A 23,507-nucleotide genomic window follows, 5' to 3' on the forward strand; every position below is an offset into this window, starting at 1 on the left:
ACTGGTCAGGTACAACGTGTATAAAGTATATTCTTCCTCCAATGCAAAGACAATTCTTTCGACTTCTCAAAACCAAGTGCTCTCAATTCCATGCTAGGTATACAATAAATCCATTATCATTCAAACTTCAACCTCCCACCAAGTTTACTCCGCAATCAGTAGTTATATTCTCGACTCCAACAAACCTACCCCAGGTCATTGAAGATGTAATTGAACTCCACCAACAAATCAATCTACAAGTAGTGGTTGCCGGAATTGACTCAATGGCGCCATTGTCTGCAAGGAATGGTGTGAGTGAGCTATGGCTTGACCGTCGATTGAAAATTGGCAATTCGTTGCTTTTGGAAGAAAGAGATGACTTGAACAAACCTCCACCTGAAAGTGACGGAATCAATCCTGTGAGCGCTAGAAAGAATTGGAAAAACATTCAAGGTCATTTGAGCTTAGGATTGAGACACGAAATGGATGCTAAGATAAGCTTGGCCAATACGGTCTTTTCCACTGGATCTATCCTAACTTTGTTTTATTTCGATTCAGAGTCAAATGGCGCTCATCATTCTGGCCAGCATTTATGTGAGCTAGAGGTTGCATTACCGAGAGGTATTGTCCCCAATCATGCAACTGCGAAAATAGAAGATAGGTGGACGCCGTTGTACCCAGGAAAACAATTCAAAATTACAAACTGTGTGGGGAACTTGTTGAAATCAATTGAGAGAAACCCGGCTGCCAAATACTTGGAAAACAATGATAAGCTAATGAGCTTGGCAAGTAAAGATACTGAAGTGTTTGTAAAGTTGAGAAAAAGGGGGTCAACTGCTGTGGAAAGATTCAAAGTAACTGCAGGAGGTGGTGGATGGGGTGCCAAAGCTGATATAATTGCATTATCGCCAGAAGCAAAGCCTGAGAGAGGTGATGAGGTTGAATTTTTCATGGTGACTCCTAAAGACAGATTTGTGAAACGTGAAGGAGATGCTCTTGAAAAGTTTGATCATACATTAGCCTTCATAAGTAGTTTTGAAGAAACAGACTATGACGGTAGTACTGGCGAGGAAAGCGAAAAGGTTTACGACACATTTGGGTGCGGATCAGAACTTGGGTTCTACTTTAATGGGGTTAAACATCATTCACCAGGGGAAACTGTGTATGTAAAGTTAAAGTGAGTAGTTAGTAGGTGGTGAATGTCATTGGGTGCTACAAAGAGTAGAGCGCAATGCGAAAAATGACACGAATTTTTCACACTATACCCTTCCATCAACTTTCTTCTCCGCCCATGACGATCAAGTACATCACTGGCGACTTGTTTCGCCACACTGCTCAAGCTGGCAAATCAGTTGTTCTAGCTCACGCATGCAACACTGGTGGTAGCTGGGGCGGCGGTATAGCAGCCGTTTTCAGAAACAAATTCCCTATAGCCAACTCCGAGTACACCAATTATTGCCTCAACAATACCAACTTACTAGGAACGAGTTTACTTTTGGAAGCCGATGATTTTGAGCAGTCCAGGGTTTACATTGCCTGTTTGTTCACTAGTGACTTTAGTCAATCTCCGGAACAGATTGCCTCGCACACTTATCGATCATTGAAGCATCTAGCTAAACAGTTGGAATCTATTGATGGTGTAGAAGCGCAAGATGGAAAGAAGGTTGTCAATATGCCCAAGATAAATGCGGGAATCTTTGGTGTTCCATGGGAGTTGACTGAAGGAGAATTAAAGAAAGTGACAAACCTAGAATTCAATGTATATGTGTTATAAAAAAACAAAAAAAGGAGAAAGTGTGTGGCGACATTGCAGAAGGTCCCTGCTTGGATCCTGGTTTGCCTCTAGGTATAGTACTTTCATCGAGTTGGCGTGCCTTAGAGGCGTAGCATCCTTCCTCTTTGAATGATCAGAGCATTTCCAAAGTCGTGTACTTGTGGACAAAATACTCCTAAAACGCAACGTATTCCCATTTTTTTTTTTTATTCTCTCTCTCTTTGTTTAGTGCCACCAGGCGAAATACAGCAGATAACACTAGAGCAACAACACTCAAGCAAACCTTTTTGGCCATCAAAACATGGATGAACATTTGATTGCAACTATCAACAAGCTACAAGATGCATTAGCGCCTCTTGGTGGGGGCTCTTCTTCTCCAGTTGATTTACCGCAGATCACTGTTGTTGGATCCCAATCTGCTGGTAAATCGTCAGTTTTAGAAAATATCGTTGGCCGTGATTTTTTACCAAGAGGTACTGGTATCGTTACTAGAAGACCTTTGGTTTTACAATTGATAAACAGAAGAGCATCGCCAAACAAAGATAAGAAGGACTTGCTTGATATTAACTCAACTGAAGATGGTGGACAAACTGAAAATAATGCTGATGAATGGGGGGAGTTTTTGCATTTGCCAGGAAAGAAGTTTTACAATTTTGAAGATATTAGAAATGAGATTGTTCGTGAGACTGATGCCAAGACTGGTAAAAACTTGGGTATTTCCCCTGTGCCTATCAATTTGAGAATTTATTCTCCCCATGTCTTGACTTTGACATTGGTTGATTTGCCTGGATTGACTAAAGTGCCAGTTGGTGATCAACCCAAGGATATTGAGAAACAGATTAGGGAAATGATTATGAAGTTTATCTCCAAGCCCAATGCTATTATCTTGTCTGTGAATGCGGCAAACACCGATTTGGCCAATTCTGATGGTTTGAAGTTGGCAAGAGAAGTTGACCCCGAAGGATCCAGAACTATTGGTGTGTTGACAAAAGTTGATCTTATGGATCAAGGTACTGATGTGATTGATATCTTGGCAGGTAGAGTCATTCCACTTAGATTTGGGTATGTGCCAGTGATTAATAGAGGTCAAAAGGATATTGAGAGTAAAAAGACCATTAGAGAAGCTTTGAGAGATGAAGCTGCGTTTTTCGAAAACCATCCGTCATATAGAGCTAAAGCTCAGTTTTGTGGTACCCCATACTTGGCAAAGAAGTTGAATGGTATTTTGTTGCATCATATCAAGAGCACATTGCCGGATATCAAAATGAGGATTGAGCACTCTTTGAAAAAGTATCAATCGGAATTGCAAATGTTGGGTCCCGAAATGTCCGAGTCACCGGCTTCTATTGCTTTGAATATGATCACCAATTTCACCAAGGATTATACAGGGATTTTGGATGGTGAATCAAAAGAATTGAGTTCGGCTGAATTGACTGGTGGTGCGCGTATTTCGTTTGTTTTCCATGAAATTTTCAAGAATGGTATTACTGCGTTGGATCCATATGATCAAATCAAAGATGCCGATATAAGAACCATATTGCACAATACATCTGGTTCTGCACCTTCATTGTTTGTTGGTACTCAGGCTTTTGTTGTGTTGATTAAGCAACAGATTAGGAGAATGGAGGATCCCGCGATTAGATGTATAAATTTGATTTTTGATGAATTGGTGCGTATTTTGTCACAGATTATTAGTCAACCACAATATTCGAGGTACCCGGCATTGAAGGAGCAATTGTCTAACCATTTCATTCAATATTTGAGAGAAGCCTTGGTTCCTACAAACAACTTTGTCGTTGACATTATCAAATCGGAAGAAATTTATATCAACACGGCTCATCCGGATTTATTAACGGGTAATCAAGCTATGGCGTATGTTGAGGAAAAGTTCCATCCCAAGCCACAGGTCGCCGTTGATCCAAAGACTGGGAAGCCGTTGCCACAGCAAGCAGCAAGTCCATCGTCGGCCCACTCCAACATCCCCAAAAATGAAGAAAATAGTAATGGATTTTTTGGAGGATTCTTTTCTTCCAAGAATAAAAAGAGATTACAACAAATGGAAGCACCTCCACCTGTTTTACGAGCAACTGGAACAATGACCGAGAGAGAATCGATGGAGACTGAAATTATCAAATTGTTGATTTCGTCTTATTACAACATTGTCAAGAGAACGGTTACGGATATTGTTCCCAAGGCGATTGTATTGAAGTTGATAAATAAGTCCAAAGATGAGATTCAAAAAGAATTGTTGGAGAAGATGTATAATAATCCAGAATTGCCAGATTTGGTTAAAGAGAACGAGTTGACTGTACAAAAGAGAAAAGAGTGTATTAGAATGGTTGAAGTGTTGAGAAATGCTAGTGAGATTGTGTCTAGTGTGTAGATTAATAGAATTATGGTACAAACATATGTAAGTTGGTGAGGAGTTTATGGTAGTTTCCTCCTTGGTACTATAAAACCGTGGTATTACGGAAGTAAACGGCAGTCCTTTATTTTCTAATATAACTGGTAAAACAGATATACATGCTTATTCCCCGCCTTACCTTTGTTTCCGCCTACAGTTATTCTCGATGAGTCTCTTTTGTTGCAGAAATGATGTGGCCATAATCTGGTTGACGTGTCATAGCACCCCCAAATTATGAAAGTAATACGATTTCGCATAGCCCTAACTGTTTATGGTGTAACACCACCTCCTCCGTTTGAGTAGACATGTCAAGTTTGACTTCGTTACTGGTTGCTCCCTGAGAAATACACCATGCATTGATGTTGGAGCCTCTTTACAATAGCATTGTCGGACGAGGTCAGGTTACTACTTTCGTAATCACCTAATCGACCAGGTCTTTGGTTATTGTAGTCGAAGGGCCCCAATACGGTTTCAAACAAGTCGTCCAATCCAGGTGGTTCCGGACCGATTCTGCTAGTCATGATAAATTGGAATCGCCAATCACTATTCACGCACTTTTCCATCATGGCGTCCATATCGTCGTCGGGGTCTACGTCGCCTGTGATTCTGTACAAATCCCAGCCACCTTCGTTGACTGCCAGGGTGTAATTAAATCCCAACTCAGCGTTGCATTCATCTACCCTTCTTTGCAACAATTCGTACTCTGTCTGGTTCAACACATTGAAGTTGTCAATGTCGAAGTCTAAGGTACTGGAGTTCAAGAATCCAATCCTGGATACAAATCCATCAACAGCTATAACGGAAGCAGCAAAGCAACTAAGCAATAAGATGTAAACAGTAAAGCAGCAAAAGTTTATCATTGCGACTATTTACCTTGTAAATGTAGTCAAATGTTGCTCTAGTAACCAATAATGTAATTTCTAGACAGACAGAACTTTATATCCCAAAATAAAATACTCAATTGCATGAAAAGAGCATGACATGGAATATATATATATATATAGGACCCCTTCTAGTACGCAGAGAGCTATAGAGTTGACGAGAGGCACCAGTGAGGGGAGGGGGAGGGGGAAGGGGATTTAGCAGAAATATCGCATGTATTATTTATCAGGAACAATTCTTACAAGGTTTAGATCACAAACTTTTATTCACGTGACAACTGCGACAGACTCTACAATTGGCCCTAACAGTATATATTCTTTAAGAGACGAAGTACTTGAACGTAAAATGTCCTTCGGCACAGATGACAGTCCTTCATCTTTCGACTGGATGAGGAAATCCTCCTCTGTAAAACTTTGTTTAGTAGTATCCTTGAGTGTAGTGTACGTTATAGCTCCTTTAATTTTTGTGATGATTCGTGTGACCTTCTCTGAAGAGGAAGAAGAGGGAGTAGGAAAAAGAAGAAGCGAAAAAAAAAAAAAAAAACAAAAAAAAAATTTTATTTTATTAAAAGTGAAAAATATCTCAAAATTGAATATAGCAGACTAATAATTGCTATTTATATATAAATTTTTCACATCTTCTTCACACCAAAGAAACTACTAATACCAAAATATATTCACTTTGAGGTTGATACTCGGTTGACACTATACTGGCCTATCTGCTTAATTCCCCATTTTTTTTTTGGTTATCTTCAAAAAGTCAAATTTAAAAGAGTTCATCCCGCAAGTTTAAGCGTCATTTTTCAGCCGCTTGTTTTCCAACAAAGACTAAGTCCAAACTTCCTTCCTCCAAGCTGATAACTGTTCACTGTTTGGAGTCACATATTGCTAATTAAGTTGTTTCATGTGTAAAAAGAGACGACTACAGAACCAGATACTTTATATTTCCAAATTAATTGAACCAGGGTAGCAGAAAAATTCAACAGCTTTCCTACCCTATTGCACCATTCGTCTGTACCGCTCACTTACGTCCCCTCATTTATTGTTATTGCCTATCGTGTCGTTCGAGAGCTTTATATTTATCCTTTCCACTATTAAAATTTGCTGACATTTTTTTTTGCATTTCATTTTAAAACAAAAGTACCCCGTTATCCATTAAATACTATTCAGCACAGTCAGTCAACTGCAACTACAGCTACAACTGCCACTATCAAACCTATCCCCAGCTATAAGCCTTATTGATATTCCTTTTTTTTTTTTGGATTTGAAACGTTTCTTGCTACTTCTCTCTTCGTTTCATTTTGTTTGAATATCAATCAAGAACACTACAAAGAAAACATACATACAAAAAAAAAAATAACCACCGATTGAAGAAAGCTCCACCAGCTTGGGAAGCAAAGAAAAGCGTTTCCAAAACAAGAGTAAGTTCCAAATTTTAGTAAATCAAAGCAGGAAAAGAAGAAAAAGAGTTTGACCCCAATTTCCTGTATTTGAAAACGAATATTGAAAAAATCACAACACAGGTTGAATAACTAGATTTGAATAGTAAAAGATTGTTGAGATTGAGTTATGGCTCCACCACCACCACCACCACCACCACCACCAGCTTATTATCAGGATAGTTTTGTTGATCATGAATTGTCCAAGAATTTGGATTCTACTTTTGCCTTTGAAGGACCAGAGAAATTGTTGGAAATCTGGTTTTGGAAATCCGAGAATGATATCCCTGGTCACATAAACAAAGACCAAGGTAGTGTAGACAAAGACATTGATGAAAAAGGTGTACACCATGAAGGATTACGGTCCATCCCCATGCAATCATGGGTTCGAATTTTGGATTTGGTCAATTGCAAAATCTTGTCTATGAAGAGTTGCAAATTTATGGATGCGTATTTGTTGAGTGAATCGTCCTTGTTTGTGTTTCCACACAAGATGATTTTGAAAACTTGTGGAACTACAACCACATTGGCATGTTTGAAAGAGTTGTTCGCCACTGTTGCCAAGAACCTCGCTATGAGTGTCAATAGTAAGGAGATTTACAAGATATTTTATTCACGAAGATGTTTTATGTTCCCTGATAAACAGGTGCATGTGCATAAAGATTGGAAGAGTGAGGTTGCATTGTTGAATGAGTTTTTCAGTCTGGGTAAATCGTATGTTGTGGGCAACTTTGCTAGTGATGACCATTGGTACCTATACGTTGGTGGGAAAGAACAAGAAGGTGAACAGCAGCAAGAGAGGAAGGCTGCCTTCCACCCACACAAGGTTGTTGATCAGACGTTTGAGATTTTAATGACTGAGTTGGATCCTCAGTGTGCAAGCAAGTTTATCTATTCGAGAAAACCAGGTCAGGAGGCTGAGAATGAGCAAGATGACTTGGGTCACAGCTTGGGCTTGGACACCATGGTGGAGACTGAATTGGACTCCATTTTTGAGCCCATCAATGTCAATACCCATTTACCTTCACCTTCATTATCTGACCTTTCCGAAGATGATGAGCAAGAGAATGGTTGTGGTAAACGAAGGTCATCTGTCGATTGCAGAAGCGCTACCGCTCCTACTAAATTTGAGTTTATTCACGATGCTTTTGCATTCACTCCCTGCGGATACTCATCCAATTCCATCTGTTCAAATGTCAAAGGAGGCTACTATTACACACTACACATTACCCCTGAATCAGGGTGGAGCTATGCGTCATTCGAGACCAATTTCCCCTTCAATAACACGACATACCCCATCACGCAAGTTCTTTTCAAGATTTTGGATATTTTCAAGCCTCGCAAGTTTTCAATGACATTGATTAATGAGATTTGTGATGGCAAGGATAAGGAACTTTGCAGTGACGCGGACGCAGACATGGACGATGACGGTGACTCTGCGATAGGTTGTGGTTATCCTGATGATGCGTCAAATTATAAGACGTTGTTTGGGAGTGATTTATTGTTGAGGGATATGTTGGGATACAAGAAACTTGAAAAAGTGGTTTATGATTTGCAAAATGAGTATCTGTTGTTGTATATGAATTTTGAAAAAATATAGGAGAGTGAAGAGGGATGAAATATGTTGTCATAGGATATTGAATAAAAGTTTGACCGCAAAAGCTGTTCTGTAAGAATGAGTTTTTTCTTTTTTTTTTTTTTTTGTTTTTTTGTCTGAATATTTCTGCAAAAAAGTGAATAGTGGAGGTATCTCAGCAGAGCTTCGTTAATTATGTACTAGGATTGTAATGCTAGTCGGTGCGAATCTCGTATGTTGCGGTCTAAACGTTTGAGCAAAAGCTGCAATTGTGCCTTCGTGTGGCCTTGGTTGCAAAAAAGTATTGGACCAGCTGTTATAACGCCTCATCCTGTATATAATTTATACTGTTTTTTTTTTTTCAACGAATCAAATCGCGACACACATCTCGTCAGGACAATCTCCAGACCTGTCAAACTAGCAACGGCTTTAAAATCAAAAGAGCCATCTCATCGTTACTCTCATCATTTCTTCAACTCTTTTTTTTTTTTACAGTCTCCACTTCGTGTTGGTCAAAGATTTTCAGTGTATCCAGTGTGTAGTTTTTCTCATTTACAATACTAAGTTTATATATAAAATATATACAAAATGAAACAAAAATTTATATAATTCTCCTTCTTTTTAAAAAAGATGATTCGATTGCAATGATGGTTTTAAATCAACACATTTACTTGAATTTCTTTCCGAAAAGGATAACTTGTAATTGATCGTACAATGAGATAACACCGGCACCGGCAACACCTCTCAAGATGTTAGCACCACATCCCTTGAACAATGACTTGACACCTTCAGCGGCAACAACCTTTCTGAAACAGTCGAAAGCACCATCGTATTTAACAGCTTGACCAGAAGTCATCATCATTCTTCTTCTAACGGTATCCAATGGGTAAGAAGCAGTAGAAGCACCAGTGGTGACAACCCAACCCAACAAGAATGAAGCCAAGAAAGAACCTTCCAATGGACCAACCAAAACAACTGGTTTCAAGGAGTCATACAAACCAAAGTACAAACCTCTGTAGACAACAATACCAACAACAGATGGACCGAAACCTCTGTACAAACCAGCAATACCATCAGAAGCCAAAGTCTTCTTGTAAACATCAACCAAACCGTTAAATTCTCTTCCTTTACCGTCACCCTTGGCGGATTTAGCATCGTTAGCCAATCTAGTTCTGGCGTAATCCAAAGAGTAAACAAAAGCCAAAGACAAAGCACCGGCAATACCACCAGAAGCCAAGTTACCAGCAAACCATTTCCAGTAACCTTCATCCTTCTTGAAACCAAACAAAGCCTTGATTTGATCCTTGAAAGCAAAGTTCAAAGCTTGGGTTGGGAAGTATCTGATAACATTGGCAGTGTTACCTCTCCAGAATGAAACAACACCTTCATCAGCAGCAGTTCTTTTAAAACAGTCAATGATACCAGTGTATTTGTGAGACAATCTACCTTGTTTCAACATTTCATCTTGGTTTTGAATCAACAACTTGACTCTTTCAATTGGAGCAGCAGCGGTCTTGGCGACGGCGGCGGAAACACCACCCATCAAGAAGTCAATGAGGAAATTGGACTCGTTAGCCATTGTTTATTGGGGAGGAATATGTATTAATAAGAATTAATGGACCAAAAAAAAAAAGATGAAGAGAAAGAGAAGAAAGGAAAGAAAGAAAGAAGGAGAGGAAGAAGAGGAGTATTTAAATATGAATTGAACAGCGAAAATTTTGTTGAAATTTATACAGCGCTTAAGTACACAAGGAGAAAAAAAAATTTTTTTTTTTTTTTTATTTTTATTGAAAAAAATTTGATTTGTTCAAAAAGAGAAAGAGAAAAGTAAAAATAAATTAACCACAATGATATGTGTTACACTATGATGTGAACAAATGAACAAGAACCCCTTCTCTCTCTCTCTCCCTCTCTCTCTATTTCTCTCATTGTTGAAGTTAGAACCGCTCCACACTATACATCCAGCACTTTGTAGAATGGAATCCTCGACTACCATCAATTGAGCTGTGTAACTTGAAATTGACACGGGTCGTGTATTATGATACAAAGCAACAATGTCGAAAAAAAAAAACACAAACAAAAACACCAAGATCAAATTGTAGTACTCTGTTTTTTGTATGTGTGTATGGATGCCATCGGTGATTAACGGGAGGACATAAAAATAAGAAAAGAAAAAAGAAAAAAAAAAAGAAATAAAGCCAAAAGAGACCAAAAACAAATGGGTTGATTTGATTGGTCAGTGCCAAATCAATTCATTTCATGTCATTTCTTTCTTTTTTTTTTTTTTTTTTATTTGCATTACACCTTCTTAAAAAGAATCTCAACTACGACATAAAACCAACCTATATTTTCTTACCCAGATTGCAGAAATCAGATCGTACCATTTATTTCCTCGCATTAGAAACACGCAATGGATGGTGGTTACTCATCACACACTTGAAGAAAAGAAGGTTGATTTCATGTGCTTATTGCCGATGAACAAAGTCCAATATACAGTACGACGCGACTCATAACAATATTTATAAAACAAAAAAATACATTGAGCCACAATTTTTGTGTACACTAAGTACACAGACCGCCTCTTTCATCGCCACATAACGACATTGAAACGGTCTCTTTTCCATAACGGAGCTCAGCTTGGCTACAAATTACCTTCCTCGTCCATTGTCTATCTCAATTTGCACTGCACCCCGAGGCTGTATCTTCATCTGACACTTCCATTGAGCAAGCTCAGACGTTTGATTGTTTTCAATTGCGTAACATTTTTGTACAGTCTCTTGCTGCCGTCGTATCACATAATGATCACACACCGATCAGAATTTTTGATGTAATTCTCTGTGCTAACCTATATAATTGTTTTCCTTCCCAATTTTTTTTTTTTTTTTTTTTTTTGCATCCATTTTAGTGTTTTTTATATCTATATGGACAGAGAAGTAATAAAAAAAAACTGAAATGAGAAGAGATGTCACAAAATGAGCTTTTCACGTGAAAAGGAAATGCCATTTGCAAGTATTTGCCTTGGTTTCTCTATTGAATACGCAAGCTCACGATCCACAACGCCTAACTATAACCGTGTAACTAGATTTCTTCTATTGACTTTGTATTTATACACGTAACAACTAATGTCTAGTTAGTCCTATGTCATCCACGCCGTTCACAGCGTCACGACTCGGTTATTGTGGTCAAAACTGACTCTTGCCCTATTCCGAGGACTATTGGTGTCAAAATCATCCAATGGAATCTCCTCCGTTATCACTGACTCCTGTGTGCCATTAAGATTGGCATTGCCAAAATAAGGATCAGAATTACTTCGTCTGCCAAACATATTTCTCATGGTATTTTGTGCCCTCTTTCTAATTGGTGACATGATAACTCCAGGCGGAGGTGTTGGTGGATTCTTGTACATCTGACCATCATCACCACTGATTTGATCAAACACTTCGGCACGGTTATATCCATACCCATTCCCGTTCCCGTTCCCGTTCCCGTTCACATTCGCATTCGCATGCGCCAAATCTTCATTCGAGGAAGAGGTCGCACGGTCCTTGGGCGAACCAGAGGCATGTCCCAGATGTCTTTTCGAACTCATACTCATTCGATTGACAGCATTACTCGAATAAGAACTAATCTTTTGTCGATTGGGATCAGTAGGATCGTAATCTTCAGGATACGCGGCAAAATCACCCCGCTGCACACATTCACGAATGATATCGGCATCAGTAGGCCAAAAGAATTTTTGAACAAAATCGTAAAAAAACCTCGGAATCAAGCAACACAAGATTCCAATAAACATACATGCCCAAAATGACGTCATTCCAAACACTTGTGGTGCTGCCTTGTAAAACTCTCCACTTGAAGACACTGTGGTGGTCCACAATCCTGTCCAAATGAATATAATCAATATGGAAATAGCCACAATCAACGAACTTAACCAATCCCAGCGGTATTGGTGAAACAAAATGTAACAATTGCATGAAATACAAGCAATACAAGTCACCAAAATACCCATCCAGAACCGATGATCATTTGGTTTTCCATTAAAAGTGGGGAACGCAACCAAATACAACAAGTATGGGAAAAAGAATGAGATTGCCGACTGATAAATACCATCAAGGCAATAGATGTAAAACTTCAAATCACTCATTTCCGTTCGCAAAATTCCGGATCTGTACAATTGTGGCACCAATAGCGACACTTTGGCATCGACATCTTGATCAAATATACCCAAAAAGATCACCGGCAATGACGTGAATGCCAAATTGTAAAACATAAGATAGGTGAATTCGAAAAGATATGTTCCATCGAAATCACAATAGATTCCATACCAAAACAAGGCCACGTTGAAAATAATGTTTTTGAAAAAGAAACTAGGAATCATTTCACTAAACCTCTTGTATGACCATCTTCCATGTGTCAACAATAATCGAGCAAGGAACCTAAATTGCCCCACCGCATAATCAGACGACATGACTGCTTGACGACCTTCTTCACCAGCAATACCAACACCAACATCAGCAGCCTGGATCATGGCCACGTCATTAGACCCATCTCCAATAGCCAACGTCATTACATCCAATGTATCCTTGACCAACTTCACCACGGCGGCTTTTTGCGCTGGTGAAACACGACAACACAAAACAGCACGACACTTTTTACAAAGAAGAAGAAATTTGCGCTTGGTATCCGGGTCAAGCAATGCCAACTTCAACGCATCTCCATCGATAATGACACCAAATCGCTCGTCTGGTGGTGTATGGTCACCAATCGCCGCCTCCTTTTCGTCAATTGAACCAGAGGATCCGAAATAGGTGCGCAAGTAGTGCGAAATGACAGTGTCAATAATTTGTGATTCACCATTTCCATGACCCAAACTCAATTCCATTTTTTCCAACTCTTCATTCGAATACGCAGTTTTAATCACAAGTAAATTCATTTCATTCCCCAAAAGATTACATGAGAACCCAATATTGATGGCAGTCTCAACTTTGTCACCAGTCAAGACCCACAACTTGATTCCGGCTTCACCCAAAAGAGAAATTGCATCAGGTACACCATCCTGCAAACGATCCTCAATAGCAGTGCCACCAAGTAAAATCAACTCCCGTTCAATCGAGTCAGCAACGGCTTCCATCTTGTCCTCTCTGTTCTCCAATGCCGAAGCTGCCATTTGGTGACGTTTATTCCATTCGGTATACTGCGTCCAAGTCAATTCTCTTTCAGCAATACACAATGTTCGCAACCCCTCGGTGGCATACTCCTCCAAATGCTTGGCAGTCGCCTCGAGCATATTTGGGTCATTGTAGCTCTTTGACAATCGGTCATAGATGATGGAGTCTGCACCTTTACATATCAACAACGCTTTCGGTTCGTCATCGGGTCCATTGCCGGGGATTTTCACGATACAACTCATTCTTTTTCGAGTCGAATTGAATTCCAATGTATTCAAGATTTGGTACTCTTTGGTTACGCCATGCTCATCAACAAGAAACCCCTTTTTGGTAGTTCCTTTGAAATTGAACCCTAATGAACGTGCCGTCCCCACCAATGCCGCTTCATCTGGCGATTGTGCCTTCAACACCAACTTGTGAGGATTCTTTTCGCTTTGCTCAGTCAACACCGAATGACACAATGCCAAAGCCAACATGAAATGGTGATCGCATTGCTGCTGTAGTTGACCCAGAAATCCACGTAAATCATCAATGAATTTCAGTGACACAAATGTAACTTCATCGTCGTAGGTAGTGTTTTTCAGAATCTCGTGCAATTTATCAATCATTTCAACTTTATCCTTTTCAATCAAGGCTCGTTCATGAGCACTTTCTGATTCGACATCGACTCCCATTCTTTTACGCAATCCAGCTAGGGCTTCAGTATATGCCAACCCATAGGAGACTCCATTGATTGTACATTTCTTAAACTCCATAACGTTTTGCGTCAATGTTCCGGTCTTGTCACTAAAAATGTACTCAATTTGGCCCAAGTCATCACTAATTGACCACGATTTGGGAGTACATGGGAAATCCAATCTTGGATAATACATCCCCACATCTGAGTATATAAACCAGGCCTGTGCAGTCTTGATAATCTCGATTGTAATGTATAATGAAATGGGAACCAACGACTGGTACAATATCAATGCCACAAAGAATGACACCAACCCGTTGAGTGCTGGCGATCCGGCAATCGTTCCAAACTCATAATAATCTCGTGACGTATTTGTTTTCCGATAGTATATTCCATTAACTAATCCGGAAATGAAACAAATCACAAACAAGAAAATAAAGTTTAGCAAGACATAGTAGTTTAACTCACGAGACATACGTGATTGCTTTGTTGGTGTTACACCTGCATTCAACATAATCTTGGTGTCTGCTCCAGTAAACACCACAATACCAATTGCCCACTTTGTGTTTCTCAATGTACACCCACGAAGAAGCAAATTGTTAATTGTGATTGCTTCTTGCAACTCTTGCCCGTCTCTAGCAGCATATTGCAAGTTACCTTCATATGAGTACAAGTTGGCATGAGGTCCTTCTGAGTTAACTTCGAACGAATGATCCATCAAATCATCGGCTTTAGCAACTTTTTCATTAACAGAAGAGTACTTTAAGGCTTGTTTCACTTTCAAGTTGGTTTCACCATCAAGATTTTTTGTTTCAACAAAACAACAATTGTCGTCATCACTTGTTGACAAGATAACCATGTCTGCTGGTATCTCTTCGTTATTGTAGACACGCAATATATCCCCCACTTTGACATCCTTCCAATATTTTCGGACAAACTTTAGAATCTTTTGATGATGCTGATTTGCTTCATGGCGCTGTTGCTGAAATGATTTACGGATTTGATCTGAAAATGGGTTAGCATCCATCGAAGGTCTTGGCGAGCCCACGTCACTATCAAATGAGTTTCGCACGTTTTCTTCAACAATATTGTTTTCTCGGTTATACCTCTCCCGTTCCTTGTTTGCTCTACCCTCTTTAGTCAAGTTTCGTTTTGATGCACCCCATAGCTTCATCATTTGTTTTGTATTCCATTTCTTGAATTTTCTCCATGCCGATACTTTTTCTTCATTGACATTGACATTTTGGTAATGATAGTCAGTATTGTTACCAACCTGGGTTAAAATGTGCGTGAATTGATTATTTACCTCCAGGTCACTGATAGTCCTTCTAGAGTCTTCTATGGCATCCTTGATGGCGGTAATGATTACAATAACAATCAATGGCACTGCTGATAATACCGGTGAAGGGACACCGAAAATTTGGAAAGCCCCCAATATGATCAATGCTAGGAAATAAATGTTGGCAATGTTGTGGTAAAATTGGTTAAAAATGTTTTTAGGCAAGAAAGATAATGGTGTATACTTTGTTGTTCTAATTTTGTTTCTTGGATAGTCAGTAATTGGGTGCCCAGTTTCGGGATCTTTCAACTCTTTTGGCAATGGTCTATTAAAAACAACAGTTCGTTTCTCACTCTTTCTGTTCCTCTGGTCACTAGTTTCAGGATCTAAATTATCATCCGAATCTGACTCGTTTCTCAGACTTTCGGGAAATTGGATTGTATGGGTGTTTGGTTTTCGAATCGATTTTATGCGCTCCTTGAACAGTCGATGACGATGGAGGTGATCTTTGTCATCTCCTTCTGTACTATGCCTGTCTCCATGTGGATGCAATATTCTTTTGAGGGTTTTTGATCGACCAATATTTTCCTTTTTCGGTCTACCGTGTTTGTTTCTAGTAGTACCCCATCTATGTCTTTTAGTTACATTCTCTCCATCTGACGTATCCTCTCTTTTGGCTATATTCTCCAGACTACCATCACTCAACTCGTTTGTGTTTTCCAGTGCATCTGGCAACTTTGGCTTCTCATAAACCTCGTCTTCGAGTATTGTATCATTTTCATCAAGAAATGGGGACTTGTTTGGATTACTATGAAGACGTTGTGATGTGGAGGATGACGATGACGAAGGAGGCGGCGTGGGAAAATGTGACAGATCTGTAGGTAGCTGGAACCGTAAAGACGACGTCCGTCCTCCTTCAAAACGATCGGTATTTAATTGAGGTGTCGCTGGTGCAGAATGATAGTCCGACAATGTATCATCAATATTGTTGTGACGAGTGAAATTGTTTCTGTTGAATTGTTCTTCTGTTGGTGATTGAACTATAGATGAAGTGTCGAAATCGGCAGCCAGATCACTGAATGGACTGTCCGGCAGATCACTCCCATTCCCCTGAGATCTACTCTGTGACACCATATTGTATTTTTTGATTGTTGGGATCTAGTGTAGCAGTAGTAGCTAGTGGTGTCAGATACCTTCTATGAGCAGTTGAACTCAATGCCTTTGTCTGGTGATCAATTACTAATGTTGGAAAGAAGGCAATATATTTTGGTTGTAAAGAATCAAAAGGAGAAAAATAATTTTCTCTTTCTCTTTCTCTTTCGCTTTCGCTTTCGCTCTGTATGGCACTAAATCAAAAAGCTAAACGGATATTCTTAAAGTTAAACCCGTGTTTAGATCTCTCTTTCAATCCTTCAATAAAATAATACACTCTCTCTAAGCTACACAAGTGCTGTTAATACAAGAGTATAATGCTTGAACGATATATTCGGGGCTAAAGAGAAAAGAGAATGTGCTGTAGTCTTGCAGTGATGAGCTTTATAAGCTTAGTATTTTTTGACTAATGGCGTTAGTAATTAACTTAGAGACTATTCCTTTTTGTTTGTGTTTCTGATGTGGTAGTGTATACAGGATAAATTTACAATCCAAGACAAAACTCGGCGTTTAATTTTTTTTTTTTTTTTCCAACACCCAACCTACACGATAACATGGCTTGTAAGTGGGATACAAGCTAATCAAAATAGAATGCTTTTATCCAATGGAGGCAAAGAGAGTGTAGCTCCACACACCTGTCTTCTTTCTTTCTTTTTTTAGAATACAAACGCTGCCAGGGAGGAAAGGAAACACAGCCAAAGAGATCTCACAATCTGATTGGCTGCAACTCGGGCTTTCTTGTTTTGTTTCTTTAGCATTTTGTGCTTTGTCCGAGAGTAAAAAGAAAAAAATAAAAGAACAGACAAGACAAGCCACGACATGGATATAACGGCTAGAAATTGGAGTGACTCTTCAGTTCAATACGACTGAGATATTTGATCTCACCCGGTTTTGCACTTTAACTCGTCAGTCTAGAATTATACACTCCGGGCATTTCTTTTCACTATATAATCTTCTCAATACTCTATCCCAATGTATATTCACCTACTCCCTTTGTCTATATTATTTCAGTTTTGGGGTGTTTTTTTTTTTTTTTTCGCGCAAATTTATCAAATTTTTTTTATAATTTCGGGTCTCGGTGGGAAAACTAAACGCCGAATATGCACTGAAGACACAAATATCAGGAATCTTGCTCACTTATATTACTGTCAAGAGATCTGCCTTCTAGAGTGGAGGATCTGGTCGAGACTCTCATTGTGAAAGTAAGAGATTCCAGATTCGAATAGATAGAAGAAAATAAAGAGAGTAAGTTTCACTCTAATAACACAATCTCACTTTGAAGCCGTTGCTCTACTTATGCAAGATATTCCTTGTCTTACTTTGGATCGAATTGTTTCAGTCTACAGTGTCTCACTACAGCGGTCTCATTATATATATATAAAACATTCCTCTTTAGTGTACAAAAGTACAAGTATTGGAGAGATATCCCAATATTATCAACTCAAACTCGTCAAGCTTGTTTCACAAATGAGTTAAAGTTGAATCTACGCAGTTTACTCTGAAATGCTCTGCCTGCCTCCACTTCTGCCTTCTGCCTTCTGCCTTCTGACAAAACCCCTTATTCCATGCAGAACACCAACTTCTCTGCTCGTTAATACAATTCCGAATACAATTTCCATTCTTCTCTCCAGTCATTCACACGCGGGCCCCTCTTCTTCTATTCCTTCTTCGATGCATACTTCTCTGTCCACTCCTGTGCCACTTTAATAGCTTGCTTCTCATCTTTTTTCCAATCCTCAGCAACATCATTAGCCAAAGGATCGTCAGGGTTCGGAGCACCCAACAACGCTTGTATACTCAACAATATTGTCCTAATCTGCAACGCAGGCGACCAGTTATCCTTCAACACATCAAGACAAATACGACCCAACTTATCAATGTTTGGATGATAAATCTTGGTCAAGAATCGAACCTTGGGAGCACACATGGGATAGTCGTCAGGTAAGTACAACTCTAATTGGAAAATACCGTTGGCGTAGGGTGACTGGCTTGGACCGTCGATAGTAACGTTAAAGTGCCGAAGGTTGTCTTGTGATGGGACTGCGGTGATTCCTGGTACTGGATCACTTACTAATCGTTCAGTCTCCTTAAGAATTCGTTTGGGGAGTGCTGCCATTGTGTGGATAGGTGTAGTGTGTAGTTGTTGGTGATGAAGGTGGTAGAATATGATGTGATGAATAGTGCTAATGTGTATTGAACTCTCTAGTTCGATATGTGTAATCTATTCAGCAAAAAATTGAGCTCCAGAGGTTGTTGTTTTTTCTACTGTTTGCCATAAGTACATGCTTACACAGTTGTTCTTCCACACAATCTCTTTTTTTTTTTTTCTTTTTTGATACACGCACACGACAAATATCAAAGAGAGAGAGAGAAAGAGAGAGAGAGAGAGAGATATAGAGAGAATCCAATCGAAGGATGTGCGAATAGAGCAGAGCATCCACCGCATCAGGCACATTCCACACTTCATACGCACGCTTGCATATCATGTCACAAGGAGCACCAATGACCCACAAGTTTGTAGTGGGCACACTAGCCATTCTACTAGGAGGGTACGTCACTTACAAGACCGGGTCCGATTTCCAATTTGTCAAATTTGAACCACATTCAGCAGAGGAAATAGCAAGGCGGAAAAGAGAGAAGGTGCCTACAAAGATGGAAGTGTTGGAGAGCGCAACTTTGGATTTGACTCCGGAAGCTAAGGAAAGAATTGGGCGCAAGTTGTTGATGGAACAAGAACGGAAACGGCAATTGGAGCAGCAACAGCAGCTGCTGCAGCTGCTGCAGGACCTTGATGCAAGGAAATGAGTAGCAGAGAGGTGTTTAGATCCTGTTGATATGGTGTTGCAGTACTGGGCAGAGTCTGATGAGATTATTGAGATGGCGGAGTTACATCATTTTCGATTATTTTCGAAGCACAAGCAAATGGGAGCATGTGATCGTTGTGGAGGCAAGCTTCATCGGTCGTGAACACGAAAGAGTCTAGAGATGAACTTGGTTCATGCAAGTGTTGTTGTTCTGTTGTCACAAGCTCAGAGTAGAATTGAAGTTCTGCATTTTGCAGTCAAACTCTTTCCTTCGTTTAATATCGTTATAGATAGCTTGTAAACAATATCAATATGCAATCTCCTCAATGAGATGTTAGTTGTCCAGAGCAAACTTTTTGATTTGTAGAACCTCGATGAACTTCTCCCCTTTCACTTCCTTCACTTCCGTTTGTCCAGCACTCGATGAGAAACAAACTCGAAGAATAGGGGTAAGAAGGAGTGGACCACCCAACCCTCCCCCTATCAAGCACATTCCAACTAGCCCATACCCTTGGTTCAAGTGGCACAAGTAACAAGAAAAAGACATAAGAAATAGTGCTTTTGTAGCCTTTTACCCCTCTAAACGTCCATTTCTAATCTCCGTCGAAAGAGACATTCAACCTGCATGACTTCCTATTCCCTCTTTCAACCATGCAGAAAGCCTTATTACGAATACGAGTAATCACAATTTAGCCTCTTTTTTTCTTAGTTTTTGTTTGATCAAGATTTTTGTTTTTATTCTTTCCCCCTCCTTCGATTTTACTCCACTTTAGATCAATAGGGACGTGTGGGGAAAAAAAGAAAAAAAAAAAAAAAAAGAAGTATCACACCAATTCAGGAAGTCTAATTAAAGTTCACCCATCGTATTCTCAAGAAGTACAAAGCACAAGAGAGGATTGAGACTAAATGGATTAAGGAATGGTGATCAATGTCCAATTACGTCATGAGACATGTACTGTGGAAGTATATATCATGAAAGGGGGAGATGTGAAGTCTTTGATTGAAGGTCTTTTGTGGTACCCACACTATATATTGATTTTCTTTTGTTCTCTCCCACCCCGTCGTCATTTGCCCCACACCGATTCCAATCATTTTATTAATTTTTTTTTTTTTTTTTTTGCATCACTTTCACAACTACTCACAAAAGATTGTGATCTCTATGAAGAAGAGGAAGAATTACGTACGTATGCTCTCGAGTACCTGTAAAGCAATAGTTTATCCACAATGATAACGATCTCGGTTCGTAGAGGCTTTTGGATGGTGTAGTGTATGTTTTGTCTGACAAAAGAGAACCAAAAGCGGCATCATTCCAGGGGAGGGGGAGCCACATCTTGGGAAATAACATGGGACATGGTGAATAGGGGATGGATTGTCTTACCTTTACACACTGGTGGAAAATTGTGGTGGTTACGGATACCTTACTAGTCAAATATGCATATTGGTCAAAAATTGTTTTTGTAGTAAGAAAACTGCCCCACGCTACTAATTTTGAGGGGTATCGGAAATAAAAAAAGAAAGGTTATGAGCTCTATCCTCCCCCAGAAATAATTTCAGGGTATGGACTTAGAGGTTTACAAAGGATGAGCCAATAAGAAAAGACTAGGAGAGCGGGGGGGGGGGTTAGAAGTGCTTGTTTAATAATATGATGATCTGTAACTGGATCGTACGAGATTGCTTGACAAGGATTGGTGACGGATAGTAATAAGGTTATTATGATGGACAAACGTATCATGTTCCTCGTCTCGCCTCGCCTCGCCTCGAATAGAATAGAATAGAATCGTATCGTATCGTAAGATCCTTTATCTCATCTACAGTACAGACTTGACTCCTCTATCTATGTATACGTTTTGAAATAAGGTGGGGTGTGTGAGGCGGAAACGGTTCCCATGCGGAAATGCCAGTTGCCATGGTGAGGTAATTTTCCACATAGTCACATTAAACAGATGTGTTTTGTGTATGAAATTTGGTTGCCCCACTCAAATTAATCGTTTGATTCCAAATCATCGTAGCATACACGTGACAGAGTAGATTCAGAGGCGGATGGTATTTGAGTACTTCTCCTTTGAGGTAAGATCACCGATCCCCCAAGGTTGCCTAATACTTTGAAGCTTTTCTCCTCCGTTGATTGTGCTGCACTGGTTTTCAACACTACGAATCTCTGAATACGACGAATAGGTGGCAAGTGGTTGGTTCCTGTATGTAATGCGTATGCATATAATAAACACAAACACCGTAGTTACACATATGCGCAAGTGACTAAATATAGAGAGAGCATTCCAAAGTGACACAGAAATAACTGGAAAATTGTGATATATTTATGTTTGTTCCTAATTAGGCGTGTACTTCCTAATTGGGCCAGAACACAAAACATTTACTAAATTACCTGCATAAATTCCACAATTAATTGCATAAGCTCCGTTGCTTTCTCATCGCCTATATAAACTCCGTCGATAGTGTTAAAAGAGCAACCTATCCTAAGAACCTCTGGGCGGGGTCATAGTTTGATTGCTATGAGTAGATAGCAGAAAGTGTATGTTGCCCATTCACTATCTGCCATGAGAAATGGTTCTACGCTTGTAGCACTAATGTAATTCTGTCAACAGATTTTTGTTACAATTTCAGGGAGAAAAAAAATTATTCAAACAAGGAGACGTGTAAGCAATCAAATCTGCGATTGCGAGACACATATCTCGACCCAACAAAACCCAATCCAAGAGTGACAAACATGCTTTATGAACAGCTTTTGCAACAATAAAACAATGGACAGAGATGGGGCGCTGTTGACCCAACAGATTTCAAGTGAAGTCATCGGAGTGAATTAGAGAGCCGATTGCTCTCATCTCAGTTAAAGATTTACATGTTTGAAGATGGTATGATATGTGTAGCTTGAGCAATCAAAAATGAATCGATTTCATTGTCTACATGCTGTTTGCTCCCTCATCCATAAACGTTTTGATGCTGTATTGATATCCAAATGAACACGGCCTAAACTTGTTCCATTCAGAGTCTTCTTTGTTATCAAAAACAATAGTTCAATCATTAGTAGCAATCGTAGATGATTTCATTGGAAATAGGAGTGTCTTGCTCTCTTCATAGCCAGATAGCAAACTTCGCGAACATCGTCAGGGCATTCTCCATGTATTGCTTGTGTCTCCCTTTTTCTCCACCCCATGAGTGAAAATGGGACGATAATCTGTATGTCTGCAACAAGTGTGTCGTCATCTGCTCGTCAAACAAATAAAATTTTACATTTTTGCTGCAATTGCCTCTTAGGCACTCGATTGCTTTTTTATTGTGTTGAGTGGGGCCTCTAAGTACCGAACTTATTGTGTCCACTGCGTGTGACCTAATTAGGCACATTCGGCCTAGTTGGGAATGTAAACATTAGCCCATTCTGTTTGTTTTCTTTTTATTGCAATGGAACAAACGTTTGTTGGGGAAATTCTTACTTTTGGATGAAAATTTTGTGTTGGGGCACAATTAGATGAGGTGCATAAACTATTTGAGAAATGCGAAAAAAAAAAAAATAAAAAAATAAAAAAGGATTGTTCTTTTCTGTATTGATGACATATTTTAACCCACTGTGCATGGAGAACAACTATTAAATTTTTTTTGGTTCAGGGTGAGGGGTAACTGAGAGAGCGGAAAAAAAAAAAAATTAAAAAACATAATATGAATAACAATAGTGTGGTTTTTCTTTTTATTTTTTTTTTTTTTTTCAATTTACTTTCCTAATTAGTCAGTGAGGGGCAAACACCAATGGAGATTTCTATTTTATTGAGTTTACACTGAATTCACCACAAATTACTGCACTGTAATTATTGTGTCCACTCTCAATGGAAAATTATTTTAGTGTGTTTGGTTTCCTTGGCATTTTCACCATCGAAAGGGTCGCGGAAGGACGGGAAGTTAAAAGGGGGTGAAGTGAAGGGTGTGAATAAGGGGAGAAGGGACTACGCTTTGTAGGGGTTTTTGTTGAAACTGTTTGGGAATGAGTGTTTCTCTGCTACTTGGTTTCACCTGTGAATGCTCCATACGGGACCAATGACGTATTGCCAGTCTTTGTGGAGTGTCACTCTTGGATTCCTTTCATAAGGAAATGTAAGTGTTGCCTCTCGCACACAGGCAAAATAGCGTAACTTTGAGGTACACGAGGCATACTTCACTGGATATTTGAGAGCCTTCTAAGATATGAGTTAATGCGAAAGCCTAACTAGGAAAAGTTCTTTTGGTAAACAAAACAGCACTTTATCAAACGTACCAACATTAAAAAAAGCCGAAATATAGACGACACCTGCGTCGAAATACTCCAGGGACTGCAAGGGCCCGAACATAGTAGAGATTGCTGCTCTCAGAAGATTTGATAAGATCTCCA

The 23,507-nt window shown here is 39.4% G+C and overlaps 9 protein-coding genes across 9 annotated transcripts; 5 read left to right on the top strand and 4 right to left on the bottom strand. All coding sequences in view use genetic code 12, as the record gives it.

The window, feature by feature from the left end:
* Window positions 1–41: 41 nt before the first annotated feature.
* Window positions 42–1,160, top strand: KGF57_003091 (uncharacterized protein; the record flags this gene model as incomplete). The annotated part of the gene is made up of 1 exon (XM_051752474.1): window positions 42–1,160. One exon carries the CDS (start codon window positions 42–44, stop codon window positions 1,158–1,160), a length of 1,119 nt encoding a protein of 372 aa, XP_051608527.1.
* Window positions 1,161–1,270: 110 nt separating this feature from the next.
* On the top strand, window positions 1,271–1,753 carry KGF57_003092 (ADP-ribose 1''-phosphate phosphatase; the record flags this gene model as incomplete). Its single annotated transcript, XM_051752475.1, has 1 exon — window positions 1,271–1,753. One exon carries the CDS (start codon window positions 1,271–1,273, stop codon window positions 1,751–1,753), a length of 483 nt encoding a protein of 160 aa, XP_051608528.1.
* Window positions 1,754–2,054: 301 nt separating this feature from the next.
* On the top strand, window positions 2,055–4,136 carry VPS1 (dynamin-like GTPase; the record flags this gene model as incomplete). Its single annotated transcript, XM_051752476.1, has 1 exon — window positions 2,055–4,136. The coding sequence occupies one exon, from the start codon at window positions 2,055–2,057 to the stop codon at window positions 4,134–4,136; it is 2,082 nt and encodes a 693-aa protein (XP_051608529.1).
* A 344-nt stretch (window positions 4,137–4,480) lies between these two features.
* Window positions 4,481–5,017, bottom strand: KGF57_003094 (uncharacterized protein; the record flags this gene model as incomplete). The annotated part of the gene is made up of 1 exon (XM_051752477.1): window positions 4,481–5,017. The coding sequence occupies one exon, from the start codon at window positions 5,015–5,017 to the stop codon at window positions 4,481–4,483; it is 537 nt and encodes a 178-aa protein (XP_051608530.1).
* Window positions 5,018–6,607: 1,590 nt separating this feature from the next.
* SPE2 (adenosylmethionine decarboxylase) lies at window positions 6,608–8,077 on the top strand (the record flags this gene model as incomplete). Its single annotated transcript, XM_051752478.1, has 1 exon — window positions 6,608–8,077. One exon carries the CDS (start codon window positions 6,608–6,610, stop codon window positions 8,075–8,077), a length of 1,470 nt encoding a protein of 489 aa, XP_051608531.1.
* Window positions 8,078–8,720: 643 nt separating this feature from the next.
* Window positions 8,721–9,632, bottom strand: PET9 (ADP/ATP carrier protein; the record flags this gene model as incomplete). The annotated part of the gene is made up of 1 exon (XM_051752479.1): window positions 8,721–9,632. The coding sequence occupies one exon, from the start codon at window positions 9,630–9,632 to the stop codon at window positions 8,721–8,723; it is 912 nt and encodes a 303-aa protein (XP_051608532.1).
* A 1,575-nt stretch (window positions 9,633–11,207) lies between these two features.
* Window positions 11,208–16,310, bottom strand: KGF57_003097 (aminophospholipid-translocating P4-type ATPase; the record flags this gene model as incomplete). Its single annotated transcript, XM_051752480.1, has 1 exon — window positions 11,208–16,310. One exon carries the CDS (start codon window positions 16,308–16,310, stop codon window positions 11,208–11,210), a length of 5,103 nt encoding a protein of 1,700 aa, XP_051608533.1.
* Window positions 16,311–17,985: 1,675 nt separating this feature from the next.
* Window positions 17,986–18,444, bottom strand: KGF57_003098 (E2 ubiquitin-conjugating protein; the record flags this gene model as incomplete). The annotated part of the gene is made up of 1 exon (XM_051752483.1): window positions 17,986–18,444. One exon carries the CDS (start codon window positions 18,442–18,444, stop codon window positions 17,986–17,988), a length of 459 nt encoding a protein of 152 aa, XP_051608534.1.
* Window positions 18,445–18,812: 368 nt separating this feature from the next.
* Window positions 18,813–19,133, top strand: KGF57_003099 (uncharacterized protein; the record flags this gene model as incomplete). Its single annotated transcript, XM_051752484.1, has 1 exon — window positions 18,813–19,133. The coding sequence occupies one exon, from the start codon at window positions 18,813–18,815 to the stop codon at window positions 19,131–19,133; it is 321 nt and encodes a 106-aa protein (XP_051608535.1).
* Between the last annotated feature and the right edge of the window lie 4,374 nt (window positions 19,134–23,507).

This window comes from Candida theae, assembly GCF_024610275.1.
Source record: "Candida theae strain CBS 12239 chromosome Unknown scaffold2, whole genome shotgun sequence".
Taxonomy (NCBI): Eukaryota; Fungi; Ascomycota; class Pichiomycetes; order Serinales; family Debaryomycetaceae; genus Lodderomyces; species Lodderomyces theae.